Source organism: Falco naumanni, chromosome 8, assembly GCF_017639655.2.
Source record: "Falco naumanni isolate bFalNau1 chromosome 8, bFalNau1.pat, whole genome shotgun sequence".
NCBI lineage: Eukaryota > Metazoa > Chordata > Aves > Falconiformes > Falconidae > Falco > Falco naumanni.
In genome coordinates, this window is record NC_054061.1 from 43,446,777 (window position 1) to 43,461,380 (window position 14,604).

Sequence of the window (14,604 nt, forward strand, 5' to 3'; positions counted from 1 at the left end):
CAGTTGTAAATCTACCACGCAACTGAGACTTTATTTATGGATTTAATCATTAAATACAATGGAGAACAAAAGCCATTCTAAATAGCAAAATATGAGAAATACCTGTCCTTGGTGAAGGATACACATCAGTCGCACTTCTTACAAAAGGGACTGAATGACAAAAGTTGGTTTCTTTTATAGATACTGAAAAAATTAGAAGGGAAAAGAAAAACTCAAAAAAGAAAAAGACAATTGAGAACTCTGTGTTATGGTACTGAGCCAATTATCAAACTCATTCCACTTCTAGCCAGAACAGATGTTTCCTTGTTTATAGGTTGGGGTTTTTCTCCTAAAGATCTAAGCCTCAAACTTAAATATTAGCAACACAGGAGAAGCTCTGCTAGGTACTTCCAGCCAAGTAAGTTTCTTATGTAACTTTAAGTGTAATGCATTTTCTAAGAAAGACGTAAAAAACAAACAAACAAAAAAAAAAACCCAAAAAAACCCAAACAGCCTACATGAAAGCAGGAAGATTAACGCTTGAGCTTCAGCTCAGACTAGTGAGTGATATCACGTCATCTATGTTCTGGCACGCAGAGGAAATCACATTTCAATTAAGTCCTAACAACTCTCCTGTAGCGAAGCATACACAACCACCTGCTACTAGCTGCTCCTTGGACTTGTCATTCTGAATTGTATCTCTCTGTCCATCCCTCCAGAAAACACATGACCAAATGACACATGGTTTCAAAGTGTGACAAACCAGCTATATTAGCTGAAGGAATGCTTTTGTAAGAAATACCAATGCACACAAACGTTTATCTGTAAATTACAAGATCAGAGTGCCATTACATACAACTCTCCCTTAGTATTTTCTCTACACACTACATTAAATAAGATAAGCTACAATAGAAGCATCCCATTTGCCAGTGCAGCAAGGAAAAAATTTCCATTTGTCCCTTTTGTTCTTCCACAGGCTTAATTCATCTAGTGCGCAGGAACTGTATTAAATTAGGTCCTGGGACATTCCAAATTACCATCAGTAAATTATCTTCCTGTCATAGGAGCTAATTTAACCATCTTAGATTGCTTCAGATAATTTGCAATTCTTAACTATTAACCATTAACAAGTCTCCTAATTTAACATGAAATGTCTCTGTTATTAATCTAAATAGTCAAACCCTCCAACAGTGACCTTCCTAAATCTGTAACTGTAACAACTTGGTGGTTAGACTGGAAATTTCACATTAAGAGTAATAATGCCTCCCTACTCCCTTTTCCTGGTTGTATGAACAGTCCCATTGGAGGACTAAATCACAGGCAATTGCCTTAAACCTCTCTTTGCAGAGTTCCTGCTGAGGTCCGCTGCCAAGACACACGGTGTGCACAGCCTCACAGGAGAAAATCTGGATTACAAATTTCATTCCTCCCCACTCCCAGATTCCTCTTCCTCTGTGAGGCTGAGAATACCGAAGCATCAGCATTTCAATGTAATGATCACTCAGATAGTCTGGGTCAGAGGTATGTGCCAAGGCAACAGATCAAGTAACAGTGAGAACCAATATTTTCAGTTCATTGCAGAATTCAAGCAGTCTCTTAATTAAACTTGAGCTTTTAAACACTAATGGTCTGTATTAAGTATTTAATACTACAGTCTTTCAAAAGCTTTGCAAGGAATTACCTAAAACACACTGCTGTTAATTTCACTCATGGGGCAACACACTTCACGCCACAATACAGCAAAAGACAGAAAATAAATTTGAAATTGCCATATCCAAAGAAGCAACTCTGACAGTAGAGAATATTTTTACAAGTTAGTCCCGCTAAGAAAACTACTAAACCAAAAAGGTATTAAATACAAGGACAGAAAAATCAGATAACTCAAGTTGGAAACCATCCAGACCAACAGAGTTAAATACCAGCACTTCTATAAAGAGTGCCATGGGATTCTTCAAAGATTATTTCAGAATGTGAGTTGTGTTTCTCATCCACCACAAGGCATTTGCACTAAACAGAGGCTGGTGTTAATATGGCATTCCCTGCTCAATTACCGCACGAGTCCAGCCCTGCTCTGCTTGGGAAAGCTAACAGAACCTGACCATCCAGTAAGAGGATTACTGAAATGCATTGATTCTGCTGCCAGAATTCCTCCTTTAGGAAGGTAATTTTTAATTTTTATTGGTAACATTAACCTTTTTTGGAACATACTACTAGGAAAAAAATGCAAAACTATCATCTGCAATTGGATAGTTTTTGGCGTAGCACAGCCTCACTGTATAAGAGGGGGAAAAAAACCCAACCCAGAGGAACACTTGGGTTTTTTTGCTTTTCCCTCTTGCTCCTGTTGAAGGCTGCCCATCTCCCTAGGCTTTGCCCTGTCCCAAATCTCCAGGCACTATTCTCCAAACCTTTTGGCCCATACCCTCAAGCCTCATATTAAGTTGTTTCCGCCCATCAGGCCCTAAATGTTTGTGTCAGCTTCCATGACAAACTCTGCAACCACGGTAGTTGCCCAGCCAAAAACTCAACAGTATAGAAACTGCCATCAGTTTTCTCTCCGCTACTTTGTGCCTGAGGACCCTAGGGAAATGCCTTCTCCCCTCAGGTCCTAGCCCAGCCAGCCTCCATCACATAGGAACGGCCACTTCCCATCTTCACCTTTTACTGCCCCCTTACCTCATGGCCCTTCTCCAATGAAGCAAAAAGAAAGCAAGGAAGAGATGAAACCTTCCTGAGCCTTCTCTTGACATGTTTACTTCCCCTCCCCTCTCCATCCTCCCCATCAGTCAATTAATTTATCTTGTATTTTGCTGGTGTTTATATTTTTACCCACATCAGTACCGAACTTGTTTTTCAAACAGCAATTCTCAGCATCTAAAACCAGTGTGTCCAGAACTCATTGAGCTACCACAGTTTATTTAATTTGATTGCCTCAAGTGAACTATTTTAAAGGAAAAAGCTTCCAACATTTTTGATGCTATACTGAGCTTTGAGTCTTCTAGTCTGGCATCTAATGTTCACAATGTTTATCTGAATATCAAGCCACACTTTAAAAGCTATATAATAGTAGCAGATGAAGCATCCACGGGAAATTGTTTTTATCCTCATACTGTAGCTACCTTGCTCTGTAATAATACGGTTCACAACTTAAGGTTCATTTTAACAAATCCCATAAACATTCTCTATCAGCTCTATGACTTAATGATCAATTCACCAAAACACATCAACAGAATAGTTTAAAATCTGCAGTGGAGGTGGATAAATGCAGAAACCCCTGTGAGGATATTGGTTGTTTACTACCTTACAATCCCAAGGGAATGCCACGTGACACAAAACAAGTCATCTACACCACTTTTATCCACTACAAATGACAAAACTAGCAGTATTTTTATTTTCAGATGCTCAAAAAACACTTACTCAGTAAATTAATTACAACAAAAGAGAGCAGTTAGGGGCCAGAGCATCTTTCTCTATATACAGCTGCCCTAACTGTAAGCTCATTTACCCTGCAATGATCCCAGCATAAGCACAGCTGCATATGGCTGGAATGCAGAAGGCAGTTTCTTCTGTAACCAGGACTGACCGTGAGTGACTGAGGGCCTCCACATTTACATCCTATGAAACCAGAAATTTATTTTTCAGGGTTTTATGAAGGTATCCCATACGACTTCCCTTCTGCTAACAAAACAAAAAACAGTTGACTTAGTGCAAAACAGATCACAGCAACAGTTCAAGCACTAACTAATATGACGAACACTACTGTCTTCCCAAAATAGCATCTCTGTAGCTTGTCACTTACATTACCCAGTGTGGTACAACCTTGTCAGTAGTCCACTGGAATGTCAGCCTCAGACTGACTCTGGCCTTAATTTAGCAGAGTAATAAGGTCCCAGTATCAAGACTTTGGCGCTGGAGAAGAAGACTCCTAATGCTATGCCCACAAAGCAGCACTAGTCTGCACCACAGTTGCTATTTCTCCAGAGCTGAATTTGCTCACTTGCAGCTAGACCTCAACCCAGACCTAAAAATGCAGAACCCAGCAGTCCTCAGGTGCAACTGCTCACTGACAGGCCAGGGCCGCTATTAATGTGCCCACAGTAAGGTCAAAGACAAAAAGCTTTTAACAGAATATACTGACATATACCTGGCACTGACAGGCAAATGAGCTGAGATAACTCCTCACAGGTAATTTGACAACGGAAGAAACAAACATTTTGTTAAAAGTTAACTATCATCGGCTCCTTTCCCCTAATAAGGATTCTGTTAAATTTACTGAATAACGAGACATTTGAATATAACTCTTGACAAGTACTCAGCAGACTGCACAGCTGTTCCCCTCCTGGAGTCAACAGTGAAGACAAAGCATAACTCTTCAAATGTCAGCAGAGGTACCTTGCTAAACAACATATCTAGCAGCCAGCCAATGGCTGCCCTGAATTTCTGTGAGTGTTCCATGAACAAATTATCTCCTGCCTTTTCAGTAGCAAATATAAAGAAACACTTAAATACTAACTCTGAATCTACTGGGCAGAGGTATAGGGAGCTTGCAGCCCTCACGCTCAGATATGCACTTTGCAAAGTCCCAACTAAAGAACAAGAGTGCTGCTTGGTACGCCCCGCACTCCTGTATTCGCCCCAGCCACCCACCCACACACACGCTGATTACATGCTAGCTCTGACCCTGCTGGCACGCACAGGTTTCCATCAGAAGGGAACTCGGACACACAGTGCAAAGGTGCATAATGCAGCCCACCTCCTACCACTGAGGCAGGACACAGCCAGAGTTCACATGGGGTCAGGAGTTTGCACCACATTCTTCCCTCAAAAGTAAGTCAGCTTAAATTAACAAAATTCACTCTGCAAAATTATGCATCAGATTGTTTTTTCCAAAACACCGTCACCAGTGTTCCCAGGACCCAGAGTGTATCTGCTGTTCGAGACATTTTTGTTTTGTAAAAAGGAAACTTTCTGGTTTCTAAAACTGAAACTCTTGGGTTTTTCCTCTCTACCAATAACCATCTAAACCTTCATAATTGTTACACACTAATCCCTTGGTTTTAAGGAGGGTAGAGGGAGGGATTTTTTTCACCCATGAATTAAGAGGGTCCTTAACAAGAATATATGTTCATCATGCATGTAAGAGTTTGGAAACTCAGGTCTCCTAGGATCAATATTCCTTCACTTCTGGCTCAGGAGCTGCAGAAATCTGAAAGCATAATCCCTGACATTTCACTGTACTTGCAGGACTAAAATGTTTTCCCTGTGGACGTGCCAACACTGCAAGTAAGTGGGTAGAAGCTAATTGCTCTATAGGATTCATCGTAATTTAAAAGTACCCAAAGCACCTCACTAGTACATCCACACAGCAGTATAAACTGGTCTGTTTTGTAAATGGTTTCATCTACCTGTCCGTCAGCAGAAAGACAAAAAACAATATTGATAGCATAACTCTGTAGTTATGTAAATTGGACAACTAAACCGACTCCAAATAATCTCTTAAGTCTTTTCTCTCCCTACAATAAAATTTATTACTCCTTCCTTCAGTAAACAACCTCTGGCAGTCACACAATTTTTTATAGCTGTCACTAGAAAAGCAGTCAAAGAAAAGGGAAGGTAGACGACTTTGTAACTTGGCACTCATTCTGTGTACAGGTTTTGATGTTACTGTTTTAAAGCTACTTATTATGCATAAATCTGCTATTTGTTTCTAACATACTGGTGGTAATTTTTAAAATATTTCTCTATTTGACTTTTTCTCTTTTTTTTTTTTTTTTAAGCATAAAAAACCCTGTAACATTTAACTTTTCCCCATAACAATAATCAAGAGTTTACAACCTTTGACAGATACCCTGTCAATACAAACTGGATGTAAATAGTTTTAAAATGAGTGGCAGTAATTTCTTAATTAAGTTAGCAGTTCAGTGAAAATGACTGCAAATACATAAAAGTTATCAAAGCTTCTTATGAAAAAACACTTTTATCCAAGAACCAGACCACATAATTAAACAATTAAAATCTTATTTATAAACTGATTTTAATTAAAGGTAATCTGACTCATTTTAACTATGTAAAAATTTAAAGTTAGACAACATATTTGTATCCATTTTCTAAAGTATCTGTCACTTCTCCACAGTGGCTGATCAAACTTGCCAGTGAAAAACGATTTGAGTAGGCAACTTGTAATACAGCTATGGTTTATTTCTGTCAGAGGCTGACTGCTGAAGTGTGAAAGAAACTCATTAAAAATCTCTCACTGTGATCCTGCATTGCAAGGAAAAAAAAGAAAGAAAATACTTAATGAAGGGTACACTTAGCCTGAAGCCACATTCATATTCTGCTTTTCATTTTACACTATTTCAGTAAGCAATTAAAAGACAGCAATTAGTCACAGAAACACTATTCATACTGGTCATATTGGGAGATTAAAGAGGTTAGTACTTATTTTATGTTAATATTATGAAAGTAATGAAGGAGATCAAGAATAATACAGCCAACTAAAAAGGAACACTAACATAAATAGAAGAATCCTTACCTCAATCTTAAGACAAGATTCACTGCACATGGAACTTCACTATATTCATCAGTAAGAACAGGCTGAGACTATTAAAGAAAAAGGCAAAAAGTTTTATAAAGGATGCCAAAGGAAAAAAAAAATAATCCCCAAATACCCGCCATACTAACAGTTTGAAGTTAGCACAGAATATTTTACACATCCTCTAACTCTCAAAAACCTTTTAAACACTTTCAGTAACATAGTCTGAAATATAGCTGATACCAGTAAAACTGCCATATTTCAATTACAGAGATACAAATGATAAGGCCTGCATTAAAGTACTGAGTGTAAGATCTTTTAATCCACCTTGCATCAAAGCTCCAATAGCCCATTAAATAATACGCACACAGTGAGAATACCAAGCTACTACTCACATTATTTTTGTGGAACAGTTTTGGTTGTTAAGGAAGTCTTGCATCTATCCATCTGCAAAGAACTACTAGCATATCAAAGCGGGCATTGCAGCTCAGAGAATGTCTTTCACAGAGGAAAATCAGGAATACAGATAATCTTTCCCACTATCACTTTTCCCTCACACTGTGATACCCTTCCCAGCCCCCAACTAACATTTATATGAAGTCTCAAGCAAAAGTGTATCCCACATACAGAGTACCTCAGGGTCCTCTAGCCTACTATGACTTCATATCCAGCTTGGCATATTGTCACCACTCACAGAAGCCTGTTCAAAGTTACAGTCAAGTCCTCCCAAAACGAAGACTTGCATCACAATTTGATTGTTTTCCAACACTTTTCCACATTAAAGCTACTTTTAAAAGTGTTACACAAGACCTGGATGTCATTATCTGTGTATTTTAAACAAAAGTTAACACAAATTTGGAAAAATCATTTAATCATCAGAAAGGAGTAGAATTTTTTCTACTTAAGTTCCTTCCATTTATATAAACTACTACTATTACTTCTGCATCTTCAACAGACCTGTTATTTCAGTGTTTAGGAACTTGCAGTTCAAAGACCAACAGGCACACACCAACAGTAACAAGCTGTACTAGTCTTTGTTCTACAACATCTTCTGGAGTATTTAGGAAACCAAAAATCAAAGAATCTTCAAGCAGAGGATTTTTTTTCTCCTTCATAAACTAAACAGCTCAGAATAAGAGTCACCTGTATAAACTGAGTCACAAACCTAAGACATAAAAAGACTGTCTGGTGAAAGTAATTTTTTTTTTTGTACTCTGCTTACATAAGATCTCTCAGATGCTGAAGTGCTATGTAAACTAGCTTCTGTAACACAACGACTGGGGTCATCACTTGAGCTAACAGAATCAAATCTGGCAGGAAGCTGTTAGTCTTTTAGAAGATTTCTATGACACCAATGAAAATCAGAGAATCTAAAATTGCAGGTGAAGTGGCAAGGGTCACCCACCCAAGGAACAGACACTTCTAAAAGAGCACTTTGGCTGTAAGCCAGTAATCCTATTAAACAATTATTTATAGCAGCAATTCTTCCCACACTCAGCACAGGGCCATGAAACTCAATATGGTATTTTATTCCTCTGAATTAATCTACTATGCCATAGTACTGAACTATTTTACTGTATATGGGATGAAGCATTTTAATTATAAGCTATGTGTCGTGATAGAAATCCTGAGAACAAAAAATTATTTGGAGATCTTCTGGCTACTCTGACACAGCCATCATTACTCTGACAAATAGACAGCAATTAGTGTGATCCAGTTATGAACAGTCATTAAAAACAGCCAAATTACCTATCTTAACCAATACTCCTGGGTATGAACATAACATGACTTTAAATTTCCTATCTATTTTATCCACTGTGTGCTCAAGTTAATTGTTACAGGCCCAACTGCATATAGCTCTATCCTCATAAGTCCTTGCTACACAAGGCTGCAGAACAGCACTCTCGCCTCAATTCACATTTTGAACAGCAGAAATTGAAAAGAAATCCCTTCACTCAAACACTTGGAAGGAAAAAAAATTGTAAAGACATTTTTACCTCTGTGTTCTCCTCCTCTTTTACTCTTCGTGACTAGAAAACAAATGCAGTGAGATATGAGCTATACAGCTTTATGCATTAAAGATCCAGAAATATTAAAAATTAACGTTAAGACATATTATCTTGCAGAGTGGAAATGTCTTGGCATAAACAAAAGGTACCTTTTCCTGAGAAACAGCAGCTTTTCCCTCCTCGCTCTTCTCATCCATTTCATCATCACTCCATTCCCAGTCCCCATCTTCTGTTTTATGGAGGTGACCACTGGAACCTGGTACTCGTCTGACCTACAAAAATATTAAGCGTTGACCATTACACAGATAACTTTAGTCTTTATCTGTGTTCTGGTTAATCAAGCAGTTCTTCATAATTTTTATTCTGTATGCTTTCATTAGTTTGCTGGAGGAGTCACTGGCATACTGAAATAATATCTGACCTCTGGGGTTATCCTTGAGCCAGAGGGAATAGCTAAGATATGCAAAATTGGCATAGGGAAATAGGTTTTGGATATATTTTGCAACTGCTTAGGAACAAGCTCAAGTAGATGACAACTGCTTACTATGAACTAACCCCTGGAAAGAAAGGAAGCTATTCAAGGAAGCAGAAGTTACACAGACAAGGTTGTTCTTGGGGCACAAGTCTTTAAGAACTTTATTGTCCTGCTAAAAAGCTTTAAAGTGTGTAAAAGTATTAAGGATACTTCAAAAGTAAGATTATCCTTATTAAAAAAAAAAAAAAAAAAAAAAAAAAAAAAAAGAGGCAGCAGCTATATGCAGACTGAGAAGGTAGGCAGGCATGCACCACACCAAACTAGTTGGGCAAACTCCTGTAGGTCAAATAGTCTAACAAGCCTTAGCAGCAGCATCCAGCAACTAAATCTGAAAATCAAATACTCTTCTGATGCCACCTTGCTCTTTTTCAGAGCCTGACAACACACTTGTTTTCCCCTGGATCACGTTTAGCCTATTTGAGCAAAACAAAGGAACATCCAACAACTCTTCCCACACCTTGGTATGCATTTATGAGACCCATGAGATGGCTGAAAGCACAGCACAATAAGCAGCAGTCCCACCGGTGTTTAGATTAGAATCAGTTTCTCTAATGATTTCACATTACTGAGCCAATATACAGTTCCTACTGCACAACTTCAAATGCTCGTTCAGGTAAGCTCCCCAGCACTATAAATTTGTAAAGCTTAAAGCATATCCTTTTGAATTATAAAAAAGGAAAACAGTTACTCAGGAAACAGCCTGTACATTGGTAGGAGAACAAAAGGAACTAAGCATTAAGTGTTCACAGTACACAAAAGGGAGAACTAACTTTGCAGAAAAGCAATTTCAGGCCAAGAACAACTGCTCAAGAAGACATCTAATAAAAGTAACTATTAAAAAAAATATTAACTAGATGATCTTAGCCCAAAACTGTGTATCCTGTTAGTCAGTATGCCAGTACGTTATATGTATGGCAACATACAACAGCCTGGTTCAATTCTGTATTCACAGATTCCTGTCTGTAGTGTTTTGATGTCTTGCACCAAAGTACATCGAGCACCGATTAACCTGGTTCTGCCATCCTCATTGGTGGTGGTAATGGAAAACCATTCTGCAGCACAGCTACCTCACAAAACAGGAAGATGTTAAAAAAAAAAAAACTAAAAAGTTTAATATCTGATTTCTGAAAACTACTGTTTTTCCAACTTCATGAAACTTACATAAAGACTAAACTGGTATTAACCTTGCTGTAAACTCCTCCAATTGCTGCAAACCACAATGTGAGGAGAGATGCAGCATGTGACAGATTCCAGCTGCTTCTAAATCCCATCAGGTAAATTTATCTGTGGCATGAAAACAGTACAGGACACTAGGTCTGAGCTCATGAGCTTCTAGAAAACTATATGATGCAGATGCAGCTATTAATACATTTTTTTCCAAAGCAGCTTTTCATAGCGAGCTGGGCACCTAAGCTATTTCTCTACTGGATTTGGACTGAGCACAATTTGGAGCTGGCTGGCCTGACACCAGAACAGTAAGCATAAACTTAGGAGCCTTCTTGCAAAACCTTGTGCATATACAAGCGGGTAACTTGGTGTCTGCATTCTTTACCTCTCCTTCCTTCCTTTCCTCCCTAAACACCCATCTGCTCCTCTCCCTTCTCTTTTGCACACAGGAGACTAAACTAGAGGAAAGGATGACGTTTCCAGAACCTCAGCACATTACTTTCTTCAGTCCTTATGATACTCCTTCCTTATATTTCTTTCCTGCATAACTGAATTAGAGTGCCCTACTTAGTTTTCTCCGTATTTTGTATGCCTTTGTAACAGAGAAGAAGGGAAACCTATGCAGGACACCAGGGGAATATCCTACTCCATCACTTGAAAGACAAATTCTACACAATTTTTCTCTGTTTCCCATACCAGGCTCCTAATGCACCAGTTTCAGGCTCTAGCTGCCTCAGAGCTTGGTACAAGAAGCTCCTGTGTGTTTGGGAGGAAGGACCAAGCAATTGTCAACAAAAGCAGTTAGCACAGCAATTTCTTACTCGCTGCAATCAAGGGAGGCACAATCAGTGGGCTCTTACTGTCTATATCATCAGGGATTAGCACAGATACAAGGTAATTTTGCAGGCAATTTGCCTGGTACTTGTGGATGTAATTTATTATCCTTCAAGGAACAGTCCTGAAGTAGGCTTTTGTTTAACAGCACAAGCTTTTTCCCGACAGCAATACATGAACCTAAGAGAGGACATCAACCCCACCAGAAGCATGCTTTACAAACAGAATAGAATAGAATGGTTTACAGACACCTTCACACATGACGTTGTGCACTAATCAAAATCTCTTCTGCATCTATTCTCAGTTTTTCTGAAGACTTATTCTAACTGGAACGATTTTAATGGAGTTTAATGATGCTGGCAGAGAGTTATGAGAGAAAGCTTTACTGATGAAGACGGAGTGCATTTCAAGTTTTTAAATAGACTGCCTTTTAATAAGCAATAAACAAATGGCTCAAGGAAAAGAAAATAAGTTACTGCAAAATAAAATATTGTGTTCAATTATTTTCTTGAAAGGTGTCTGAAGGCAGAAAAACAAAAGTTCAGGCTTGTGCTGTTCCAATTGGACTGATTCCCACTAGCACACATATTCACAGGAAAGAAATCACCATTTCAGCTACAGCAAAGTACCCAACCTACTCAGCCTTCAAAAACCTGAAGCGTTTTTGTCTAATGTCTATGTCTATGACAAAACACCTATGACATTTTTTTATTGGTGGTGTTAATTTTTGATTAACAGTGGCTTTGCTCAGTTTCAGTTCTGGTTAAAGCCACAAAGACTCAGTCACATAGGGAGGACATGTACCCCAGGTGCAGGACAGAGCAAGAGCAGTACACCGTGTCAGCAAATAAATTAATTGTCTCTTCATTTATCATAAACCTGTGTAACTAATATCACTTATTGGATGGAAATATATTAGCTTCAATTTCTGTTGTAATAGAAATTTATCTTAACAGACTTGATACTAGAATGGTGCTGTTTCTTTTCAGATTTTCTAGCACCTTTTCCAGAGCACACTCACAAAAAATGCATATAGGTGGTAACATAAGTATTTTAGCAGACAGCTAGCATTTTATCATATTCAACTCACATTAATATAAAGCAAAAATACACCAGAAATAGTAAAGGAATAAAACTTGCATTATACAGCTAAAGCTTTTGACGCTTTGTATTTGGCACAGCCAGAGAACTACTTTAAAGAGCTAAAATAAGATAACTGAGACAACCCGGGACATTCATCAGGGCTGCACCGGGACCTGCCTGGTGGTACAGGGAGCAGATTCAACCCACCAGCCTGAGAGAAAAACTAGTCTTTTTTTATCTTTTCTGAACACGGTTTTTTTTTTCCAAGATTTGTGGGTTCAATCAGCCCAACTTGAGGTCAAATAGCAAAGACTGTAAGCAAAGAGGCAGAAACAAAAGGGGCAGTGAAAGGGAAGTTGGATCATCTTGTTTTGGAAGCAGCAATCCCTCAGGATCCTCAAAATCACATACTCTAAAACACTTAAAATGCAGCATCATGACCAGAGCGCACAATCTGCCACACCAAGTCTCCTCAGGCTTCCATTTGTGCTCCTACAGCTGTGCATACAACCCAATTGAAATATTAACATGGAACACAAGTCAGCTTGCAGCCAAATCAGCTTTTTAATTTAGCTGAGCATAAGTTAGCACAAGCACTACAGCCTGCACAAGAGAAGGAACTGGAATATCATTTTCAGTAGTTGCCCCAGTCACCTGTGATAAGAAAGCATTTTAAATTCCTAAAAAGTGATAGACACAAATATGAAGAGGGAGCAAATATATCCAGACACAGCATACATTTATCTCCATTTCCTTTCATTTGCTCCCCCTGCCCTGCCTCAAAATACTACAGAATTAAAGTGAGCACATTTTTATAACAGTATGCCAAGTCACTATACTAAACATCTTCAGAAGATTTTCACTTCATCACAATCAAGTCTTTCCAACCTTTTGGATTACTCTTTAAGTGTTCTTCGTAGAGTGTGGTAAAGCTCCATATCCCTTTGTCCTTACAGGCCTAAACAACCTTCAAGACAGGAAAAACCTTTTCCAACAAGAACACTAAGGGCCATTATAACAAGCCTGTGAGAAGATGAAAAGAAAAACGGAAAATAAGGAACAAAGATAAGCGATCACTGAGTGGCACCAGTACTAGAATTGTTCTGTTAGGAATGCATCTTCATCAGGGTGAAAACAGAGTGTGTTTCTCTAGATGACATTCTCACGTACTTCCCTGTTTTGATTGCTCCCTTTCAATTTGCAAGAACAGGTGTGCAATATATAAAAGTCTTTTTCTGAAGAACAGTTATATACATATGTGTACAGAACTGTAGCCTGTTAAGCACTTGCATTGCACAATATAGCAACAGGAATCTGTGCCCCAGGTGTCAAGCATTTGTAGCAAAAACATTATGGTATTCCCCCCAGGGGGGGAGAGGAAGAGAAACGATTGCCCCATTTTCCTCCCATCAAACCACAGTCCCCTACAGCAAAGCTTACAAATTCTTTCCTTTGGCGGTGGACAGCTTAAGCTACTCTTTGAAATGCTGCAGCTTGTAAAAGTTAATGAAAATGCTACAATGGGCCAACACAAAAATCACTACATAGAAATGATGGGAAGAGTTCATGGGGACTTGATAGCACACAGAGCATTCAACTGTTACCTAAAAAATAAACTAGATGGCTACTGATGGAAAGTTATAGAAAGCTGTGTTCACCACTGCACAAAGTATTCATCTCTGCTTTGCCAATAATCTCAGCCTCACTGGGCCACTGCAGCAGCCTCTGAAAAAACTGATAGAAACAGCAGCAGATCCGAAGAGATCACACAAACAGAAAAATAACATCGTTAACACACTTTCAAACAGCAAAGATATTTCTACCCAAATTCAGAGCAACAACGCAACATTATGAACACCTCAGAGGGCATCTCAAGTCCCACTAAAATACCCTCTTGTCTTTCTGAGAGGGTCTGACTCCCAGCTCTGTCTAACAAAAGTGTTTTTTGAAATATATGTTGAAGGTACACTTCACAAATACGGACATTAAGAGTTTTCCTACCCTCAATAAAACGCTAATGGAAACTAATGAGAATGAAGAATGTCAACTGTATACAAGAGAGACCACCCATCCCAACCTCTAGTACTACCCCGGGAAGGAAAAAAATTACCTGAAGACAAGAATGAAGGAAGTTCAAACCATACTTACCTTGGAGAGTATGGACAATACTTGAGGACCTAACTTTGGAACGAGTACTGCATAGCTCTCAAAGGACACCATACAATGATCAAGAAACAAAGAATGTCCAGACTTCATGCCCTGTTTATCAACTTTCAATGAAATTCAATGACACTTTACCTTTGAGAGAACAAATAAAACTCTCTTTTCTTCTGATTTTATTCTACAAATATAGCATTCCCCTTATATGAACTGTCCTTCAAAGGTGGCACTAATTCATGCTATCTTGAACTCCTGTTGTTCACATACAGACAGCTAGAAGTGTCCTCTTTCTATGCACCCCTTTT

General features: G+C 38.6%; 1 protein-coding gene across 1 annotated transcript in view; it reads right to left on the reverse strand.

Annotated features, from left to right (window-relative positions):
• STK39 (serine/threonine kinase 39) overlaps positions 1-14,604 on the reverse strand; it is a 101,831-nt gene that overhangs the window by 33,803 nt on the left and 53,424 nt on the right. The window contains exons 11-13 of the mRNA XM_040604995.1: positions 8,670-8,792; positions 8,509-8,541; positions 6,512-6,579 (exon numbers count right to left, since the gene is read on the reverse strand). Of these exons, the coding sequence (XP_040460929.1) occupies positions 6,512-6,579; positions 8,509-8,541; positions 8,670-8,792 (224 nt within the window). The remainder of the gene's footprint in view (positions 1-6,511; positions 6,580-8,508; positions 8,542-8,669; positions 8,793-14,604) is intronic.